The sequence below is a fragment of the Takifugu rubripes genome, chromosome 21, assembly GCF_901000725.2.
Source record: "Takifugu rubripes chromosome 21, fTakRub1.2, whole genome shotgun sequence".
NCBI lineage: Eukaryota > Metazoa > Chordata > Actinopteri > Tetraodontiformes > Tetraodontidae > Takifugu > Takifugu rubripes.
In genome coordinates this window covers 10,713,442-10,736,445 of record NC_042305.1, presented here as the reverse complement: position 1 = coordinate 10,736,445, position 23,004 = coordinate 10,713,442, and the positions used below count along the sequence as shown (strand labels likewise).

The following is a 23,004-nucleotide window of genomic DNA, read 5'->3' as shown; positions in this document are numbered from 1 at the left end:
GGGGGGGGGGGGGGGTTAAGGTCTTATTCTGATCCTGACGGTGTTCCTTTTAGCCAGCATTAGGGAGTGTTGCGCATTGTAGTGTAAACGTGGACGGAACGTGTGTGTCCAGGTGCTAGCGGACAGTGGTCTTCAATCGATCGGAAGGTCGATTTAAGCTTTTGTTCATCGGCAAGACACAAACTCTAGAGCTGTGTTCACTTTAGTACAGCACCTCATTTATCTGGTTTTATCAATAATCATTCTCCAAGTTAAGACCCCCCCCCCAGCATCTCCCTGCGTCTCAGACGTCCTGAGTGACGGCACAGGTCTGCCCATCACTCCGGTGGAGGCGGACGCCGCATCATCGGTGTGTGAATTCCTCCTTTCCCGGCAGATGTTTCACGGAAGAAAGGGCCACAGCATTGAAAGCGACGTATTTGTTTTATTGTAGTACTCATAGTAGCTCAGACACATGTATATACAAATACAGACAACTTTTTTTTTCATATACTGTAAAAGAGCAGATTGGAAAGTTTTCCCGCTGATGGCAAAGTGAGAGTGGGGACTGACTGTAAGGGATAGCGACGTGGTGGAGGTTACACAAGTACAAGAGAAATGGGACGGGACAGGTGCACAAAATGAACAGGAGGCTATTAACGGGGTGGGGTTGGGGTAGGGGGGGGTTGATGAAGAGAGAAGCTTTGGCCCAGGGCGCACAGGAACTGGATCGATGATACGCTTTGACCCACATTAACAATCAAGTTCAGGATTTAGGTGGGAAGGGGGTCACACTAATCCACGACCTGTGCCCAGGGCCGACGGCTACCAATTCAGAGTGGTTAACAAAGGAAGAGGCGAAGGGCCCCTGCTGTATTCTTGTGGACACCAGCAGCCTTTCTGTGTAAAAGCACGATGGCAGAAAGAGTCTCTGGGACAGTACTGTGCTGCCAAGGCTGAGGGTGAAGGGCTAAGGCATGGGAAACACTCTTCAGTCCCATTCGCAGCGGCAATGGCAAATAAGATACAAACTCAATCTTCTTTTTTTTTTTCTTTCCTCACACTGATAAACGCCCAAACGATCATCAGGAGAGCACACAGAAGATGACCAGTTAGAAACTAGAACTACGTGGGATGAAAGTCTGTTTTAGGAGAGAGAGGGAAAAAAAACCACATTTCATCTGTACTAGAAAAGAGCTGAGCCCGTCCCTCTACACCGTCACTCCACAACAATGATTCATGTTATGTACATTTGTCTTCCGTCACGACATGGCTTCATGACATCATTACAATGGAGATGCAACAACACCAACAAAAATAAAAACCAACCCACACGTAATGAAAATGAGCCAAAACAACACAAGAGCAGAAAACAAGCCTTTTCAAACATATTTTTAAAACGTTCTTTTTTGTTTTTTTGTCTTTTTTCTATTACATGTCTTCGAGTTCATGCGCATGCCGTATAATGAAACTGCAGAGATCCTTCCATCGCAAAGCAAACCGCCCATTGGTGGCAGCTCTCGGAGCTGTCCGAGCCCGTGTGGAGAGTTCCTTCCCAGGGCAGGATCCGTGCAGCACGTGAGGAGATGGCGATGTCGGGTTTGAAACATGTAACGGGTGAGCCACTGGTATGCCTAAAGTACAGCCTACTGTACACTAGTGTACAGGTTTCCCCTATATATTAGCTCAAAGGTTCATCAGGCATTGAGGATCAAATCGCACAACGCATCGATTGAGGACAGTACACACTCCGCAAAACCCAGAGATAATACCATATTCCTTTTTCTTTTTTTTTTAGAAAAGACATAAGAACCAAATTAATACTTTAATATCAAACACTATTTACATCAAGAACTTCTCCTAATGATGATAATTGTGATTTTCATCAGAACAATAATAATTATACAGTTTTAACAATGGTGTCTCTCTTTTTCTTTTCCTTCTGTCCTCCAGAAAGGTACAAAACAGATGCTAACCTGACACTACATGTTGTATGGTGACTACCTCAGGATACACAGTATCCAGTTTATAAGATGATCCTCATTCCCCAGGTTAACGTGTGTACAGAATAAACCGGGGTCGTAACGGCGAATGTATCGGTAACTGTGACAGAATACAAGCTGGTTTTCTTATAAAAGTCTGGTGCTGAGCTGCTGACAAGCGTCCATTTTGAATCACACGTGTTGCTCGTTCCCTGCGGCGCTCCCCTGAAAATTAGCGGGTCATTAAATGGACTCATCTCCCCCAGTAGCTGATGCTGTTTTCACAGTAATAGCACTGTTGCCGGAGTACGGAAAATACTGGGCAAAGCCGAGGAGAAAACCATAAAAACATGAAATGAACTAGGCGGGGGGAAAAAAGAAAAAAGCTGGTGCTGCTCTCGAGCTCTATTACGCGACTGTTTGGCTGCTTTATTTCTCTGCTGTGTTAGGCACTCCAGTCAGACTACCTGTGGCCTCCACCCATGCGTGTTCTGCCAGTCCTCGCGTGTGCGTGCGTCTAATTCGCTTCATCTCTTTCACTTACCGAGTCACTCGAATTGCAAGGTCACGGGCGCTTTAAACCCCCCCCCCTCCCTCCCACGGTGGAAAAACGACACCTCCTTCACCCCCTCTGAGCCTCCCACTATCTATTTTTAATACCAGAAATAACTCCCCTTGCCACAACAAGGGGTCCACATGCCTGTCATTTTGAACCTCATTAGAGAGTCACTTAAACCGGTAACAGTAGGAGCTGTTGGGGGGGGGGGGGGTGCTTCTGTGTCACTCCGATCTCCATTTTCTGTGTTTTCCAAACAGATTGTACGCCGATTTCTCCTACAAGGCTCGTCTGTCTGCAGCTCCTCAAAGGCAGAGCGGAAAAGCCGTAATAGTCTCGCTACGCTAACCCGGCATGTGCAATGAGCGGCTTTAGTTGAAAGTTAGTGCCGACACAAACATGGGCGAACTAAGTAAAACTACAGTATGCGTCGCCTTGTACTAAATGAATAGCTTCTACGTCGTTTTGCTACGTGTTTTCAACTAATTGGAACAATGGTTCCAAAACCTGATGTGAGAATCAGCGTCAGCCGAACGCCAATAAAGCTCAGGGGGGGGAAAAAAGTGTAGGATGTAAATGGTTTATGGGAGTATTAATATTGACTAATACTCGGTCGCTGCCGAGCTCAGTAAACTCCATGTAAAATGAGAGTGACTGCTGCTGTGAAATTGCGCGATCTACTTTCAGAAGATATCGATCCTCGACTTTAATAGCAGCCCCATGACGTGCCTGGAGAGAAAGTTTCAATTTGGGCCGTTTTGTGTGCCGGGGTGCCTCGAATACCTCGAGAGGCGTTTCTTTCATCTACAGCAGGATAAGAAAACATTTCCACGGGTTTTTACTCTTATTCTAAAGCATCACCACCTACACAAACACTTTGCATTAAGGAGGGAATAGGACGCTATCTTTAAACCAGGACCGTCTGGAGATCAGCGGGCTAAGGTGCATTCCATGAGCACATTTCTCATTGCTGGGGTTTTCAGGTTTGCCCTCGGCTAAAGAGATACTTTTAGAGATAACCCCTCTTCTTCACCGTTTACCATTAAAAAAATGTTAAAAAGAGCTTTTCGAAATATTTCCTCTAGTCCTTCTCTAATGATCGCGATTAAAACTACTGTGGACTTGAAACTTTGACCTCTCCAAGCGTGGATGCATTTGGCAGTAAACATCAGTGCTGCGATGATATAATCGTGATGTCTTGGGGGGGGGGGGGGGATTAACGGGAAAAAAAGAATCAATAAATCAAAGAAACAAAACAAAACAGGATTTGGCATCGTTGTTAAAGGTTTAAGAGGGGAACCGTCTCTCCCACTTCCAAGTGTTTTCGTTCACAGACAGAGAAAGAACACTTAAATATAATTCTGGGGGGAAAAAAAACAAACAAGGGGTTCCTTAAGAAGCCTGTTCTGATGCGAACACAGTCCACTCAGATCCCACCCCCTTCCCTGCAGCCTTGGGCAGATTCAGGCCACGTTGGGTGTAAGTGCCCTCCAGGACAGAGGAGGCGCTATAACGATAAGAACGACGATAGGCAGACCAGTAGCAGAGCCAGGATGGGACTTGTTTTCTGCAGCTGCAGCGCAGCGTTTGTTTCATCGCTTCGGGAGGGCTCAGCTGGGTCGTGGCTGGTGTCGTCTGAAGGGTAGAAGAAGGCGATGGTGAGTCATCAGGCAGAACACAGACGGCTCCCTTTCCCACAGACAACAGCAAAGCAATTAAATAATGAATCCTCATGTGTTTCTGTGTCAGGACTGGGATGTTTGACCTCGGGTGAGCGTCAACAGTAAATTCTGAGTTGCCATATGAACTTCGGTTGCTGTGTCACACTTTAAAGTCAGAGCTAATTTAGAGAATTGCCCAGATGAGGTGCTTCGGGTGCGACACTGGCATCGCTATCTGTGAGGAGCCACGTGCCTTTTGCACCAGGGGAGATTAGCCGAACCATGCGCAGCAAAATAAAGATGCACACACAGGGAAAAGAAGACGAGATATGGAAAAGTTGCAGAAGCGTGCGCGCCTGCGTGCGCATTTGATGGATGAATGTTTTAATTTCCCTCCTTTGGAGAGTCTAATGGGGGATGAGCCAAAAGTAGCATGCAAGGTGAGACGCACTCATCAAACACACAGACAGGATGGGGGAGAAACAGGCACACCGGCAGAGAGAAAACTAGGCAGGTGGCGAGGGCAGGAAGTTTTCATTTTCAAAGCAGCAAGAACCTTTTTTAAGGCTTTTTTTATGGTCGTTCCTGATTGTGAGTTTTGTTAGAACGTAAGATGAACATGCAGGAATTAACTATGCCGACACAGAAAAAGAAACGAGGTCATAAAAATGAAGGCAATGTCCTGCTGTCCTGCAGCGATCACTGCATCCTGGATTAGATGTCTTGAAGTTCCAGGCTGTGTGATTTGGCGGCCCCTAGCGGCGAGAACACAGATTACCTGTCCTCAAGTGCCCCCTCACCTCAATTATATTTATAAACCTGCATATTTCACATCGCCAAAAGCGAAAGAATGTTGTTGTGAGAGTGAAATTAATGAACTTTTTTCCAGGCTACTGGAGAAATTGGTCAAACAGCATCCTAGCAACAGCAAAGGAGGGCCCGCATCAATATTAATATAAAGTCTGAAGCACTGATTAGCATGCTGCGGTCATTTTACACAATAAAAAGTGCACTCGTGTTTGATTGCTGACAATAAGTCATTAAAAATCACGTACACCGATCCTCCACATGAATATTTCACTAGGCCAGAGCCACGAAGCGCAGCATGCTAATGGAAGGAACATGTAGGGTGAAAGGGACAGAACATTACAGTAGCCGAGAAGATGCACCTATAGAATCCCAAAAGATCCACGCTAGCTTCCGATACTGAGGGTACGCAAAGACCATCGGCAAAGAACCAAGAGACACACATGCGAATGCAGGACAGAGATCAGAAGACAATCATAAAAAGCAGGAAGCCATACTAACCTCGTGGTTCTAACGTATTGTCTACTTTGTCGTTTACGTCAAAAACACGGTCATGTATAGTTTTCGTACAGCTGTCTACAACAGAGAATAGGGAGAATGAGAGATCATTAGAGGTTTCTTCCAAATGGGTTAGTGACATTTGAAGCCCACCCCCCCTACCCGCAGACTTGAACCTACAACATGCTGAGCAACAAAGCTCATGGCAACATTCAGACCAAATGACCCTGAGTTTACCCTTCATCTCATTTCCAGCTTCATCACTTATAAAATAAAGAGCTTTTTAGTGAGAAATGAAATGAAGTGTCTAAAGAGGAAATGAGGTAACCAAACAAACTAGCACTAAACCTTTTGGAGCTGTTTTTTTTAAGTCTTTAGTACTTGTAACAGTCTCTGTTTCAAAGCTCTCTGTTGCACGCAAGCACTTACTTGATGGTCGGACGAAAACTTTGAGCTTCAGGCACGTTTTCCTGCCGTTCTCAGCAACGGTGGAGGCTGAAAGGAAGATAGATGGTGTTGCTTTATTATTAGACATTTGGCACCAGTAAACAAGGCTTCTAATGTATACACAGTAGATATCTCTTCAGTAGACACGACACCTAAATGTGCTCGTTTACTCACAAGAAAATAGTTGCTGTTTTGTCTTAAGTGGATCGTGGAGGGTTAGCCACGGTTCTCGTTAAATTCTATCCAGAAAGTGTTTTCAGATGTCCGAGCTAATCTCGGCCTCTTTGCTCATAATTTAATTGCAGCGTTTTAGACTCTGCGACTGGCGGCCGTAGTTTAGCGGGGATAAAGATATTTGCGTCATTTCAGCTCTGGCAAAACAGGAAGTAATCATGCCGCGCTAATGGCTTTTGTATGTCTAGGCATGTATGTGCTTTGCCAAGTGACTAGGAGCTAGCGCTTTCATCGCCTGTGTCTAGCACGGGTGTCTGATGCCACCGCGTACGGCCTGCGGTTGCTGTCGGGGAAATAGATCCCTTCCTGTGGAGCCCGTGGGGTGTGAATCTCTGAGCGTTAGCTGCCACGGAGACCGTCTCGCATGCCCTAAAAATATCCCACGAAGAGTGTGTGTGTGTGTGTGTGAGTGTGTGTGTGTGTGTGGCTGACCACTAATGGTGTTGTGGTGAGGCACCAGGTGCTATCTCCTGGATGGGGGTCAAACACATGTCAGTTAAAGTTTGGTGGGAGCGTATGGGGCGTATTCATCATGGCAGGAAACTGTAGCAGACGAAAACATATGCGCTCGTGTTTCCACAGATCCAATCTCAAGCGCAGGCCTGGGTCCTCTATTGTGTTATATACGCCGCTGTGAGCGTCCCCTGAGCACCGGGGAGACCATATTGTCTGCTAAGATGTCTTCTGGGCATCATTTGATGCGTCCTGTGGATCATTCCACAGCTGATACAATGAGGCCGAACATTTCCAGAGGCTACCTTCTGGGATCTGTCAACTCCTCTCTGGTGACCCTTTAACCAACTGCTGCAGTCGCCCTCCCCCAGCTGTCTCCCCGTCCCCGCTCGCCTCTTAGTACAACCGTACGCATTCATCAAAGCTCGGCAGACTCTCCTCCGTCATAATTATGTTTGACGTTTGAGCCGTTTCGGCTCCATCCAGCAGTTATTTACACTACGACTCTTGTGTTGGGCGCCGTTTACACCAGAACGGCACAATGGAAACGGTTTAGTTTTTCCTGCCTTTCTTCTCAAAACGTAAGGTGTTCGAACAAAAGCACTTTGAAAAGGAGCAGCATTCATACAGGAACACACGGAACGTTCCATGCAGGCCGGTAGCCGGTGGGGGGTGTAGAATCCATTGTTCGGTACTGACGTCGACCCACTAGCGCAGGTGTAGAACAAGTGCCGACTGAAACTGTCGTGCTCATGAGCAGGTACATCCCGTTTTAGGCAGCTATTGTATTAGAAAATGCCACCTTTAAGGGCTGAAATAAAACATTTCATGCAAAACGTTGGACAAATATACCTTTTTTCACCTGAAAACGTTAACGGGGCCTAAGCCTGAACCGCCAGCCGCCTCTATTTGATGCCTTTATCAAGCCAGGTATTGACTAATAATTACGAAAATGGGACAGAGACGAGAAGCTTCTCCTTTCTGTTTTGTCCCATTTCGCCCAGATACCAGCCGTTTGTCATCATTCCGCCTTCTCGCCATGTCGTCTGCACTTCTCGCCACCTTGTTATCATTTTAATGTTGTCACTTCATCAGCTGTTATCTTTTTCTGCGCGCCGTGTCATCGCGTGCGAGAGGTGACGTGAAATCAGATGCACAGCTCAGTCACAGCGGCAAGAAGAAGAATGAGGTGGTGGAGGGAGAATTGGCGACGGAGGCTTATTTTTTCAGCATAGAGCCAGCCGACGCCCTAACGAACCCTGACCGCGGCCGTTCACCCACTCAGTCATATATGCACGCCAGCGCCCACATGATCCACGCCGCCCGTCTTATTGCTCCGCCACGCTTTGCCTCTTCTCTCCTCTTTTAACGGCCTGCACATGCACAGTCATGCACAGAGGCGGCATTTCCAGATGTCTTATCTCCATCATTGTGGTGGGCGGAGTTGAGTCACAGCAATCGACGCCAGCCACTTAGCAAAGGCGGCAGATCTTAAGAGAGGAACGGGCCCGATGGAAACAGCACAGGGTGTCCATAGAGTAGTTGGCAAATGTGAGCAAAAGGAGCCAGTTAAAAAGAAACGCTTCCTTTTAATGGATGGAAGAAAACGCCACTTAGGTGAGAAGATGGCGGTAAAAGTATGGCTGAGGAAAACTAGTGCGACATGGTGAAACCGAAAGAGCACAGCTATCAGAACGCAGACATCTGCATCGGTGGAAACGCTCTCACGACATCTGGTTTTGGCATTTCAAAACTCGCTCACAGCTTTTCCTTTCGTCAAAAACCGCCTCAGGCGAGAATAACAAAGTCAAACCAAAATCAAAAACGGAAAGTTTTTAAAAAGTCCACAGTGATCGAATCTAATGCTCCTATTTTCATTTTACTCGTCTTGCAACAGTGTTTTTGTCCATGTTGCGCTGCCCCCTCCCCCTGAATTACGTGGGGGGGCCCCATATCAACACCTTCTATTCTAGTTTCCATCGGTGTGACCCATGGCCTCAACCATCAATCCAGCCAGTCTGGGCCAGAGGCTGCTTTGAAGGACAGTGTCCCTGTAACGATGTCCCAGAGACGACAGAGGGGGGGGATCGGGTTACTCCTGCAGGCCTCGTCCCCTCGGCTGGTAATGGCTTCTCCCCTCTGTACACGGCATTATGCATCAGCATTAAGGCAAATGGAACGAAGCAGAATCCAATTACAGGAGAACAAACAGGTGGGCTCAGCGCGGCGCGGCCGCTGTATTGTTTCAATCGCGGCGCAAACGGAGCTTTTGGTGCAACTGGAATGTTATCTGAAAAACATGTTTCCCCCACCTTTCAATAAAAACGCTCAGCGATGAGGACACAGAATCACCTAGGACGCTAACAGCAGCGTCAATGCTAGCTAAAGGAGTGATGCACAAGCCGTACAATTCCACACATGCAGATTTACTCCCAATCAATACACAAATCTGATTATCCACAATTATTGGTGGCTGTAATTATCCCCGTCTCCAGATGTTAATCCTAATCTCTTGATCCCGAATGTCCGTGATAGCTACAGTCATTCCGGCAGCTCTCTAAAAACAACTGGCCTCGACTTTAATGACTTTTTTTTTTTTTTTTTAAACAGACATTGAATATGAATTTAAATAAAACAGAGAGCGCCACCATTTTGATCTTTTGTGCCAACTTCTTCCATCCCTCCATCCGGCTAATTAGACCGTTTGCGGCCAGAATATAACCGCCCCCCTGCCTGCATTCACAAATCACTGCCGGGATTCATTAACTCTTGTCCTTCAGCGTTTGAATGCGGAGTCAGTCGAGAAAGGGAAGAGTTCGGAACCGATCGAACAACAGAAATCCTTGAATTCAAAATGGCCCATTCACTCCTGTTGCTCTCAGACGGTGAAAGAGACGCTCCGTGGTCGCTGCAGAAGGCGTCACGCTTTGCTGAATAGCCTCTCCTGGAACAACACGGACGCTCCTGCACATGCACACACAGACCTACACACACACACACACACACACTGTTTGAATAAATGAACCTCAATCAGGCAGTGTCTGTCTTGTATAGAAAAAGTCATTAAAAAACACAATTACCCATGAGGAAGTATGAAGTAGTGGATACTGTGGATGAAACAGGTATAAACAAGCTGTGTGTGTCTGTGCTTATGGGTGTGTTTAAATCAGATAACAACAGGAGCAAGATAAATGAATCGGACACACTAATGTTGCTGGACTACACTTAATGTAACAATATTATTATTTATTCTCTTGTGATAAGGGAGCAGAATTTATGATGGCGCGTCTGTTTCCATAAATACAAGAATCTCAACTGAGGAATAATAAAGACGCGCAAATGAAAGAACAATAAACTATTTTAAATGGTGTTTTGGGTTGATTTATAGTGAGACATCCAAGGATAAAACCCTTTTCTGCTTCGTAAAAGACTTTTTTTTAAGCTATTCCCGCATTCCAGCTTCCGTGCTTAATAATTTCCCATCATGCCCTTTGCAGAAAAACCTGACTTTTCCTGTTTCTGAGACACAGAGCAGTTATTGTTCAAACCTGAGGCAGGTCTGCGACAGCGTTTTAGCGTTAAACTCTTCCTAATTGTAACCGATGCCTGATGTTTCTGCCTGGCTAATGTCACCAACAAAGCCAAGGCCCCCAAAAATGGGATGTTATCGTAGATAAGACTGTAAATAAAATGCGATTAGTAGGACGAGAGTTGATGCAGTGAGCGGGAGACAGCGGTGGTGCCATGTCTATCCATCAGGATTAGAATAACCCATTCCAGATTTCTGTGTGGCTTTGCTGCGTGTCTGCTCATGCATGCGTGCACCTATTGTGTGAGAGTGCGTGTGTCTGTGGGCGTCTTGCTCTCTGTCACATTACACCGTGTTGCTGGATCCTTTCTGACTGCCGATGACAGGGCTGATTTTTCATGTGAATGAATGGAAGGGCTTGTGTTACCACGGTCCAGCTGCAGTTTCCATATTTGCACCAGGAATGGCACTTCATCGTGATTTGGGGACCTCCCGGGGCTCCGACGAAACACAGAGGCTGCGCGCTGGGGTTTCAATGACATGGGCAGAGTGGTGGCAAAGCTAATGTTCCTGCGGGGTGGCAGGTGCCACCCTTCCTATCCCGAAACCCGGCTCCTGGGAGCGTCGCTGGAATAACCAGTATAGCGAGGCCAGAGCTAACACCTAGCATTGAGGTGTCAGAGGATGCTAGGGGAAGATCTCCACACTGGCTTCTTGACAGGATGCTCTCTCGTGTGGTTGCTAATGACATCGTTTTGACCCACTCGGCCGTTCATTAACAGCATTTTCAGCGGCGGCCCACGTCTCCTCCGAGGTGGACGCACAGTGCTGCTGCTGTGCCTTTTTTCCTCTTTTATGGCTAAAAGCCAGAATCAGAGGGTTTATAATTAATCACAATGTCCTGAATGCTCTTGATCTTTGTGTCAGTGACAGTGAGATTCTTCAGCGAGACTTTCTATAAGGCCTTATGAGTGTTTGCTGGCGTGGTCACAGATTTAAATACAATCTTCCAATCAGATCCAAACATCTTTGTAACATTTACTGTAAAGCGATATCTGCGTTTCAGCATATGTTCAGGCTGGAAATCAATCAGAATCGGCATGATCACAGAGTGGTCTCCAATTTACTGCACATCTAGAACCGCCATAACTGGGCTCGCTCGCCCCGTGCAGCGACCTGCCACTGATATTGGATTTTTGCCCTTTTCAGATTAAAATCACTCAAACACGCGCTCGTGGACGGCCTCCATATTAGAAAAATGTGCTTGCGACAGCATTCTGGGAGATGGGAGTTCTCTTAAACCAGCAATGCAGGGTGACCTTTGACCTCAGAAGTGCTCCAACCACCTGCTTATCTCTTTGTTTGTCTGTCACCGACTCTTCCCTGCAGTCCATCACCTGCTGCTTTGATAGCGTTTCACTGAACTGCTTGAATACAGTGTGCGCTATCTCCCTAAGCTGCTTACATTTACAACCGATATTGTGACTTGGTTTTTTTTCCCTTCACCTCGTGGAGTGAAACGCCATGTTGTCCTCACTGATTCCAGCGTTGGCCTCGACTTGCACGAGCATCAGCAGAAACTTGTCCCCTCTGATTAATGTTGTCAACTATGCTGCAAATCCGCCCTCGACTCCAATCAAACAGGGCGGAATAACGGCAACGGGGAGCTTCGTGCCAAAACAAACACTATTTTGCAGATTCCTTTTCTCTCAATCACGTTCCTGCAGGACGGATGTCATCGGTCCATGTGTACAGACGGGGGAATGATAATGATTCTGATAAATAAAATGACATCGCGGACTCTACTGTATAAAACTATACATTTGGAATTGTGGATCCTGAAAAAAAAACAATGAACGAGTTCGCATCAACGGATGAGCTGAGCGATATTCTCTTTGATTGTTAACCTTATTCTTGACCTCTTCGGGCGACGCAGGTAATGATGCATGAGCGCTTTGTTTTTCTCCTACGATCTTTTCCATGCAGACAACTGGGCAGCACCCTCAGGACCAGTGATGTTTAGCCTGACAGTAGTTGAAGCTCCTGAATGATTCAAACCAGCAAGTCTAATCTTCATTCACAAACGAAAGCACAACAAAGAATTTCGTTGTCAGTGTTCAGGTAATAGCGCCCGACTGACCTCCGCTGTGACCCCTAATGATGGTTCACCTATTCCACTGATCAAAGTTCTCTCTACCACAGATCTATCAAACACCTACTGGAGTTAAAACGGTACCGTCGACTTTAAAAGGCGCCTCAGAGAACAAATGCGTCTCCCGACCTCCGGAACAACCAGGCCTGAATAACAAGGCTGTCTTAGACAGCGTGACATTAATTAAAATGATGACAAACATCTGAGGACCGCCGCAGGACAGGAGCCATTACCGCCATCTTCATAACGCACAAGAACACCCGCAGGAGTCCGTGGACATCAACCTGGGGACAACATTTCTGATAAACACTCGCATTCTCGGAAGCCTTGAAAGTAGGGTTTTTTGGGGGGGGGGGTTTACAGTGCAGGCGAGGGACGAGCTTCCTCTGTGTTGCTAACTGGCTATGAAGAAACTTGATGAGAAAACGACAGACACATTTATTCTTGTCCTGACTGACGGTTGCTGGACACGTTCTCAACAGTCGCTGTTTAAATTTCCCATCATCTTAACGCAGTTACTATAGCAACGATCTCACCATACCATCGTTATTCAGTGTCCGTGCGTCGAATGACTTGCCAAACCGCCATCCGAGTGCATATTAATATGGCGAGACAACAAACTGTGGCCTCGACTCCATCTGCAAGTTGCTCTCGTAAATAAACTGGGGCTGCGAGCTTCACGCAAATAAAAGTATCATTTGCTGCAATTTAAATAACCACAGGCTATAGCGAGTGCAGTCAAAGAGGCCTGTTTGTGGATTATCAGAGTATTTACACTAGTTTTGCTCCTTTAAAGAGATTAGAAAGAAAAGAAGTGTTAATCAGGTCTGAGCCAACACTAGTTTGCTAAATCCAAACTCCTGAATATTAATAATAATGGTGTGATAAGCCAAAATGGAATCCCTGAAAAACAAAGTAATTGGGTTAGGATGAAAAATCCCTGCTGGGATCTAACTTTAAAGGTCATTTATGTGTTTTCCAAAATAGTATAAAAATAAATTCATTACAAATCTTTAGGAATCAAAGACGCTCGGGCTGAAAACTCTCTCTCTCTCTCGTGGTGATGACGGCGTTCCGAACAACTGTTACAGATTGAAAAGCAGCTACAGTAATGAAAGACACTCTTAATTTTCTTCCAACGGCTCAGTCTGGATGGATTCTGCCACTTCAGCGGCAGCAATCTACCCCCTTTTCCTGTGGACATTCCTTATGGACACAATGGAAGCGGGAAATCACACGTCAGACGATTTCATGGTATATGACTCTAATATCCGCCACGGTAGCCAGACAGGCTATACGCTAGAATCATTCAATAGCCAATGAAGCCGCGGGCCACTAAACCAATATGGCGTGCTCGAGCAAAATGGATGTGTTCCATGGCTGCCTTGTCAGTCGCATAGTAATTTAATCTGGCCCTTAGGACGAGCATCTCTCAACAGAAATGGCGGGAAAAAAAGGTGGAGAAAGAGACCTGAGGGAGTGGATGAGTGGTATAACCGTGCGCTAACCCCCATCAATGATCTCAGCTCCAAACACAAATTTTTCCTTCATCTCATTACAAGGGCTTTCAATGCAAATTGGCTCTGAAGGCAAAAGGAAAGATTTGGCCATTTATAAACGCCTTCTTGGGTCAGAGGCTCGGTGCGTACACGGTGACAACCTGCGGGTTGTAATAGCCGCCGACCTAGACTAACGAGAAAAGATGGCAAAGCATTGCTGCGACGTGGAAAGAACCTGATGCCCACGATAACTTTAGCCTGTGCACTGCAGCGGCGAGAGCCGGGACAATACCTCCTGCTGCCAGCAGGGGAGCTAAAGAGTAGGAACCACCCCCCAGGTCAATCCGGAACACATACAAAACATGAGAAGTCACAGAGAATGCTCTATTCAGCTATTTCTTCAAATGTCAAAGCTGTGAAGAAGAAGAAACGGCGGGGACCGCCGGGTTTGACTGCCACCTACAGCTGCGTTAATGCCATAGAGACACAGATAAATATGGCATAAGCAACGGCATTTAGCAGGAGGGTGTTAGCTGTCAAACCTGACACCCCCTCACTGAGAAGGAATTTATATGGGTTTTCCTCATACCTCTGCCCACAAAGTGCATAAATCCATTAAGTTTTCCTTCAACAGCTGAAGAAATAATCCATTACCCTGCGTGATATTGCACTAATGCCACCCATATGAGAACATAGCCGTGCTTCCTATTTTATAAGATCAGCGTATCCCTGTGACAAATGTGTTTTGAGTGAGCGGCGGCGACTGTGCCTGCTCACGCCGACTCCTCGGTCTCCCGTGTGTGGAAGAGTCTGTGGTGGGAGGACAAACTCGACTCAATTCCATTCTATCACCTAGCTTTGATGAAACCTAATTTCCCAGGGGCTTTAACTTCAGATGAACTCGGCTCTTATGCCGAGAAACAGACAACTTAACAGCTAACACAAGCTGAGTGGGAGCCCAGCCCGGTGTGGAGCGGAGGGTGCTCCTTTTGAAGGATACCGTAATGTGCAGCAGGGGTGGTGGGCTATAACTTTCAAAGTGTCTCACTTTGACTCCCCCTCAGATTCCATGGCCATGTTAGGGAAGAGTTTGCCACGAGAGCGGTGTGAAAAAGCATGGCTGAAACCAGAGCCTGACCGCGTCTGTTCGGGTCCGTCTGATTCCGTCCTCAAACCTTCAGGTTGAAGTTATGAAAACTGGGATGGATAGGGTGTGTGTCCACTGCTCTCTCTTTACTTTAGAACCATTTTGTGACTCGTATCAAGTGACATTTCCAATATTTTTCTTCTCTTTGAATACGTGATTCATACTTCTGGAACCAGATTATAGCCGAGATCTACTTTTAGGAGTGGTTCTCCTCCTACAGTAAGCTTCTCTTAACCTCACTGATCATCTGATTCCTTGCGTGTGGATTTACTGAGTTAATGTAAAACAGCTCGTTATGCAATGTGAGCTTTGTGTTTCCACGGACAAAAGTAGTCGAGCTATCGGATTACTGCCACCGTCCACACACACGTGGGAATTATTGGTATATATGACGGTGCTTGGTAGCGGTAACCAGCCAACGTGCTATTTTTTTCTTTTTCTTTTTCTTAACTGCTATTTCCCATTCGGGAAGGGTGCTGGAGCCTATCCCAGCTGCATGTGGGCGAAGCGCAGGATACACCCCTGAGTGAGTCACCAGCTCATTGCAGGGCCCTTGGGGGTTCGGTGCTTTGCTCAAGGGTACCACGGCAGTGCTCTGAAGGTGTCCTGGTACACCTTCCATGTTTTTTCCCCACACCAGGGCTTGAACCGAGAACCCTCAACCCAGTCCCTTTCTGGCTGAGCTACCAAACAAGCTCGCTAGCAACGCGCTGTGGAAATTTGAGCATTAACTGCATTCTCAACCTTGTTTTTTAGCATCCTTACATATTTGATCACTCCTATGGTCTATCTATGGTTGATCATTTGTTCAGAATGGACAGGGGTATGATGAAACTCTGACTCACAGATGTAGTAGTATTCTCTGCCCGGTCTGAACTCGAAGCCCAGGGAGAAGGGAGTGAAGAGCTGGAACTTCTCTGAAAACTTAAGCGGTCCATTCGGAGAGTGCGGCCTGTTGCACTCCCAACGTTTGAAGCCCTTGGCGGTGTGGTCGCACGTGCTGTAGCCATCATAGTTGACCATGTAGAGGACGTATCGTTCTGTCCGCTCCTCAGGCACCGAGTCTTCATAGTGAGGACAGTAGACGTCCAGGTAGTCGTTTATGCACACGTCGATGTGGTAGTCCCCTCGATGGAACCTGTTCGTAACAGAAGAGTGAAGAGAAACAGTTCAAGGTTATATTCATGGAATTAATAAGTGCAACTGGCATGAGCCAAAATGATGTACATGCACCTCAAGGAACATCTAAGAGACACAGTGCTCTCCTTCATGGCTGCATGGAAATTTATAATCACCAGCTCTCCGTCTTCTGGCTTCAATAAATATATGTGCGCTGGGCCATCAATAAATCTGTCACTGCAACTGATATTTACTCGCAGGCTCAAACATTTGGCATCGAAATGCTAGCAAAGTTTACAAAACCAAGAACGTATGCCCTGAAGAAAGATGGAAGGATGGAAGGATGGATGGATGGATGGATGGACAGACAGAGAGGCAGACAGACAGACACTCCTCTCATCTGTGGAATTTTCACAGCTACCAAAATTAGAGGGTCACTCTTGAGTGCATCCAGGAAGTGGTCCCGTCCCCCCCGCCCCCCGGGGTCACAGGAGACCCGCCAAAGAAAACAATGACCACCTGTAAACTGGCCAAGGATGCCCTCAATTTAGCACAGCACATACGCGTGTACACCTGCCGCCCCTGACTCATTTCTCTCCCGCCCCCCCGACACCCAACGCAGGTGGCGCGAGTTCAAAAAAACGAGAGTTTTAATGTGGTAAGTGCGCGACCCCGACAAGAGGCTTTGGTGAAACTTTTAATTAAAAAGCACCACTGCTGCCTGTTTGATATCCCACACAAAGGGCAGAGCCTCCAACAGGCTGCAGCCATCTGGAGCCTTTCCCGGAGAACACCTGCAGGATCCGAATGCATCCTCTCCTCACCCTGCCCGTGTCCGCAGATTCGTTAGTTCCTGCTCCTTTCTGCATTTCTCACGATCATGTCCAAAGCTGCTTCCACGTTTGTCGCCATTACCTGTGCCGCCGCTCATCGGTCTGAAGTGTTAACGCGCGACAGAGATCGCTGATGGATTAACCTTTCCTTTCCTCACCAATTAACACTTCTTTTTCGTGCCCATAAAAACGCCCCGTTGCTAGTGTCATACATGCACCACATGTTGCTACATAATTAGCAGGTGAGAATGGCTGCGGTAAAAGGCTGGGAAATAGACACAACCAGGAGAGTTGTCTTATCAGGCAGTACTAATCAGCTGCAGATGGATCGCAGCACCATTAATAGTCTAAATAACAATCACTCTGTCATCTCTTTTGTCTGGTAGATCCTACAGTGGGATAAGAAGCACCCAGGCATTTCCTCTGTTTCTTTACATTCTTTTTTCCCCCCACTCCAATTCCAGTCTCCTCCACGGGGCTGCTTGTTATTCCAACGTGATGTTTTGGCTCTGAAAGAGCGGATGTTCGGCGATCAAATTGCCGCATATGCACCAGAAACGCTCATCCTGCTTGGCTGCCTTCGCCTCCACTCTGCAGAATGTCCAGACGAATTACACAGAATTACAATCACAATGCAGTCCAGGCCCGCTTGTTGTCAAGATCAAATAACCATTTGAAAAAACAAAACAACGCACACGTCAGCGAATTGATGTAGCCTAAATGGAATGATTAATGCAACAATCAAGCGACAAATTGAGCTGCAGACATTTCTCATTTGTGTGAGCTTGTCTGCTGCTTCTCTGCTTTTATTTCCGTTACGTGAGCATGACCCGGAATGAAATGTTGCTTCTTTTCTTTTTTTTTTTAAGGTGTCGATGTTCAGCCATGTAGGGTAAATACCAACGCGACGGTGTTCACCGTACCGCCGCGAAGCAGCTCGTCTGTAACATCTCATTTAAAACACGTCTGCGGTGGTCCAGGAAGAGCAATGCATCTCCTTCACTGTTTTAAAATGTCACTGGCTTAATGGTCGCATCCTCCCATCCACTCGACGCAGCCTGCGTGTCCGTGTGTGTGTGTGTCCTCACATTTACTACACATTGAGTACCAAAATACTCAATAGACTAGCAAAGTGGGGCCATTTTGCTGGGCCCCACATCGTCAAAGGGCTGTTTGACGGCTGGGACATGGTTTTAAGGTTGAGGTCAGATTTGGGTTTTAGTTAAGGTTAGAGAGTTAGTTGAAATGGTAAGATTTAGGGTAAGGGGCTGGGTAATTTTATCTAGAAAAGTCACCACAAAGATAGAAATGTGTGTGTGTGTGTGTGTGTGTATGTGTTTGTAATGTCTCGACTGCCCTTCTCTCCCTGCCTCAGCACTGAGAACAGCAGCTCGTGACCCTGAGTGCAAATGAAGCGGGGGATGTTTGGGTGAGTGCGCACATAAAAAGGGACAGAACGGGCATTTGTAACACGCCCAGCTACGTGCGCACACACGGGCCACAAATGCGCGGCCAGAATGCACCTCCACGCGCGCATACACAGACACGTACGTTAGGTTTGTTTTATCAGATCATTGACTTCAGACGCCCAGAAGTGACAGAGGGTGAGAAGCAAACGTGGTTGGAGGGAGAACAGAAGTAGATGCTGCTGGTGTTAATTCTAATAAGAGATTCTCCCAAGAAAATCTTTATTTTTTTGATGTAGACAGCAGTTTAATGTATTGAAAAGCTGTCAGCTGCTGTCTGCAAAACTGGACGCCCGTTTGCAACGACCCAACAACCCTAATTATCAATTCGGGAATGTAAATTCTGGCTGACATCATTGGTGGAACTCTTAATACGAGAAATATAAGAAGATCTTAATTGATTCAAAAGTCAGTGATCAAAGTGACGCTCCCTCTGCCCCCAACACACACGCTCCAATCAACCAGAACATAACCTCCATAATCACTGACAACGCCGTCCTGAGCGACAGCGCCATCTGTTCTCTGCAGTCAGAAGTAAAAAAAATACATTCAAGCGCTACGCTGGGCAAACGAGGAGCGAGGTTAGTTGCTAGGCTAATTGTCAAGTGGCGATAATTACATATCTTTGTTACACCACCGCGTTCCCGCTGAGCCGTAGGCACGTAACAAAGTCGGGGAAATGAGCTGGTCGCAGACCGCGGGGGCACGTACAGTACGGGTGTGCTGGTGATTGAGTGTGAGACGGGGAGGTAATCTTTATTACTGACTGATTACATTTTCACGCCACATCCAGGCCCGCAGGGCTGGAACTGAAGGGCCCAGTATCGTCAGCGCACACACACACACACACACACACACAAAAAACAACACACACCCACACGCAGAGAAAGACACTCCCATCCAAACAATGGCAAACAGAGGGGGTGCATTTGGAAGAGCTGGGAAAGGGAACACGGGGTAAAAATGGCACACTACCGCGGCTGCTGATTGGCTCATTTCCATTTCAATTACACAGCCCAGTGCCATCGCTGTGCGCACACTCTGACACGCGGGCCCACGTCGACATGCGCGCGGGTCCCGCACACACCATCCTCGCCGAGCTCCCATCAGCCACTTCTGCCAGCTGTGCACTGGCGGTCGCAGATAGAAAGAGAAATAGGACAAGTGCAGTCAATGAGAAAGACAGAGAAAAAGGAAGGAGTGAGAGCTCGGGTAGAGGCAGAGAGCGATCCAAGTCACCTACCCAGAGAGATCCGATCGCTGAGGGGTACGCGGCCACATTATAAAATACAATAGTTCAAACTGATGCCCATAAAGTGAGTCAGAGATTACACAAAACCTGAGAATTCTGCTGGTTTGTAATCAAAAATGAGTTCTCCGCCATCACCGCTGGGCATTTTTCTCTTGTGAGGAAGGTAGCGGTGCCTATCTTATCCTCAGGATTGATCTCCCGTTTGCAGGAGGAAGTGGAGGCAGAATGAAGCCAAAACAGGGCACCTACCATTCCTTACAACTCACTCAGCGTGAGCGAGAGGAGGAGGAAGTGAGTGATGTCCGACGGAGATGACAGCTAAAGCAGGCAGCTGATTAGCTGTGAGGAAGGTGAGGCATTTTCATAGTTTAAAGGCTTCGGTTGAGCTCCAGGGGGTTCAAACCTGTTACAGTGCCTCGGCTGCTAATGAGCAGGATGTAATTTAAAATGAAAATTGGACTGAAGCAGGTGAGGAATACAGCGTGACATGACTGAATTGATATAAACCGCTGATGCTTTGAACCATCGGATCGATTCTTTTTTGTCAGTGCAGCATCCCTCCGTGGACATGAGGGATGCTGACACCGCTGTCACTGCAAAGCCTCGGCGGCAACATTTGTGGCATTGTTGATGGGGTCTTTCATGAATGCTGAACGTCCGGGGTTTAACGTTAAAGCTGCAGAGACATCCGTCACCTGCTGACAGCTACATGGACATCACAGCCTCCTCTTCCACACCTTATTCCCACCCTCCTACATTATGATTCCATTCTCTCCCTCCTGAATGATTCACCAGCTTGATTTTTTCGGGCACCGTCTCGCTTCCTGACCCCAAATCTGATTTTTTTATTTTTTTACATTATTTATCACGGCAGCTTTCGCCGTTGAAAGCGATACATGTGATACATTCCCTATTCAATATCCTCAGGCAATGTTCCGTTGCCCGATAAATCAAATAACAGTAAGTTAAAAACGCGGAGGAAAACACACCTTGATATTCAGCAGAGTGTGCGCATGTTTGCCTTTGTGTGCACCGGTTCCTAAAGCAGTAGATCACGCGCCAGACGTGAAATACGTTTAGCCATGAGGAGGTGACCTGCGACTGAACCCAGGCTGGAGCACACATGAGAAGCCTGGGTTGGACTTTTCAACACGTACGGCGTAAACACACACCGCAAAAAACACATCCCCGTATAGAAGGCGCAGTTGTCTAATTACACATGATTGGTCCGAGGTCAGGATGAAAGGGAGCGCGGGGCAGAAAGAAGTGAAGGATGGGGTGGAGACAGGGGTCTGTTGCAGCTGATCACACGCTGCTAACAGCGGGCGGAGGAGGATTTCTATCCGCTGAGGTATTCACCTCGTTATTACTGATGGCCGAGGACTTTCCTGGAGAGCCAGGAGCGGTGAAAGAGGCAGATAACCACCCGATATTTCCAGCCCACCATTTTTTCCCGACGGTAAAATTCAATTCCTGGCCATTTGAGCAATTCTCTTTGCCTCGGAACCCGGAGATGGAAACCATTTCTCTTTTTGTCTGACGGACAAAAAGGCAAGAAATGACATTACTACCTTGTGAGACGCTGGAGCTAGAGGCTCACAAAAGGCTTTGAGCTAGCATAGCAGGTCCAACTCTTGTAGAAAAACAGGCTGAGCCACGTTGGCAAAACATGGCCTGATTGGCTCAGGTTCAGCCGGACAGTTCTTAAATTGTTTCTGGATTCCAGTAATTTGAATCACTACAGAGCACAATCGGTTCGGACAGAAATGACAGAACAAACTCGAGAGCTCCTCGAAGTTTGAAATTACAATTGCGGCGCCTTCGTTATTTGGAGAGGACCAACACGGAAATACTGCAACGGCCGAGGGGCCAGGGAGAGCGCCGGAGTCGCAGGAAGAGCACGGCAGTGCGCTGCTTGTTACGCCAGTTGACAGCCACATTCCTCGCTGGCTAACTGGCCGATAATCTTACAGCGCCGGAGATGGGGAGAGGACACGGGGACATCAGACCTATAGAGTATCACACGTTGCCATTATTGCTTTCAGGGGAATGGTGGTGGGGCTAGGTCAGTGCAGTGGGTGGATATCTGTTTGGGTTTTTTTTAAAGTACGCATAGAGGAAGGACACGAGTGCACAGCGGCTGGTCAGGAGGTATTTGATTGTGTCCATCTGCCAGAGCTTTGTGGAGGGTGTAGTGCGGGCTGAGAGCAGGTGGTCGGCTCAGCACAATATCCTGACTGTCAGCACTGAGGGACACTGGGACGTATCTGCGAATTCCTTCCATCGCTCACAGTTAAGTTTCAGTATCTCCTGTTGGTCTCTCCAATCAGCCGGCACCACCCATGATGTTCCAATATTCACTTCTGCCGTGGACGTCCCTCAGAGCCAATTTGGCCCTGGGGAGACGACGAATTAAAGACAGCGATAGACGAGTCTTTGTTCCACGAGTGAAACGTGTGTGTCTTTGGTGTAGCACACAGTGACGACAGACAGACAGACAGACAGACAGACAGACAGACAGACAGACAGACAGACAGACAGACAGACAGACAGACAGACAGACAGACAGACAGCTCCTCTGAGATCATCTCCTGGCTGCGCTGCCATCTATATTAGCGTGTAACACTGATCTGCCGGCCCTACATGTCAGCGAAGGGCTCAGTGTGTATGCGAGTCTGTGTACATCTCTCAATGTGTGTGCGTCTAAAAGGGTTTCTTTATGTCTCTGCTCGTCGCCAAGGGAGCCAGGGGAAAAATGACACATCCCCCCCAACATCCTGTCAGAGCCCGGGGCCATTCTCCTGAATCATCGCTGCCCCAAACCCACTTCAATCCCTTTGGTAAATACAGCGTGCTGTGACATGTTTACCAATACCGGGGCAGGGGTGTGCATGCCCACAGATGTACACGCGCTTATGCGCGGCCACACGCGCGCAGTAAGTGTCAATTAATAGCAGTATATCGTCGGACGGGTGCCGTATTTGCCGTTAATCATAAGTCATTGTTTTATGGTAACAAGCCATTTGGCAGCTGGGACAGAAACAGGGATGGAAGCCGTGAGCTGTACAACGTGTCCTCCTGATGTATGTGGCAGGAAAAACAAACGTGGACGGAGCCGAAGATGTGCCTCGCAGATGTGCCACCAGTCCGGAGCCAAGGTCACGGGCTTGAGCTTTCCTGTGTGAACCCAACCAGGTGTTTATTTGAAGCAACTCACCAGTAATGACTCCGACACTGCACAACCGCACTAGCTATGGCGGTTGGTTTCCTCGCTACCCTTAATAAATTCTCTTAAGTCGTGGAAATACGGAGCTTGATCGCGTTTTTGCCGTTTTAGTGTTTATTTTGAATCACCTTCTAGGTTAACTAGCACTCTTAATTTGAACCAAA

General features: G+C 47.3%; 1 protein-coding gene across 2 annotated transcripts in view; it reads right to left on the bottom strand.

The window, feature by feature from the left end:
• Positions 1-404: 404 nt before the first annotated feature.
• Positions 405-23,004, bottom strand: part of efna5b (ephrin-A5b) — a 70,471-nt gene continuing 47,871 nt past the window's right edge. The window contains exons 2-5 of one of the 2 annotated variants that reach the window (XM_003974803.3): positions 15,790-16,082; positions 5,913-5,978; positions 5,487-5,561; positions 405-4,152 (exon numbers count right to left, since the gene is read on the bottom strand). In XM_003974803.3, coding sequence (XP_003974852.1) covers positions 4,025-4,152; positions 5,487-5,561; positions 5,913-5,978; positions 15,790-16,082 — 562 coding nt within the window. In that variant the 3' untranslated portion in view covers positions 405-4,024. The remainder of the gene's footprint in view (positions 4,153-5,486; positions 5,562-5,912; positions 5,979-15,789; positions 16,083-23,004) is intronic. The other variant, XM_011615601.2, reaches the window with a different exon arrangement.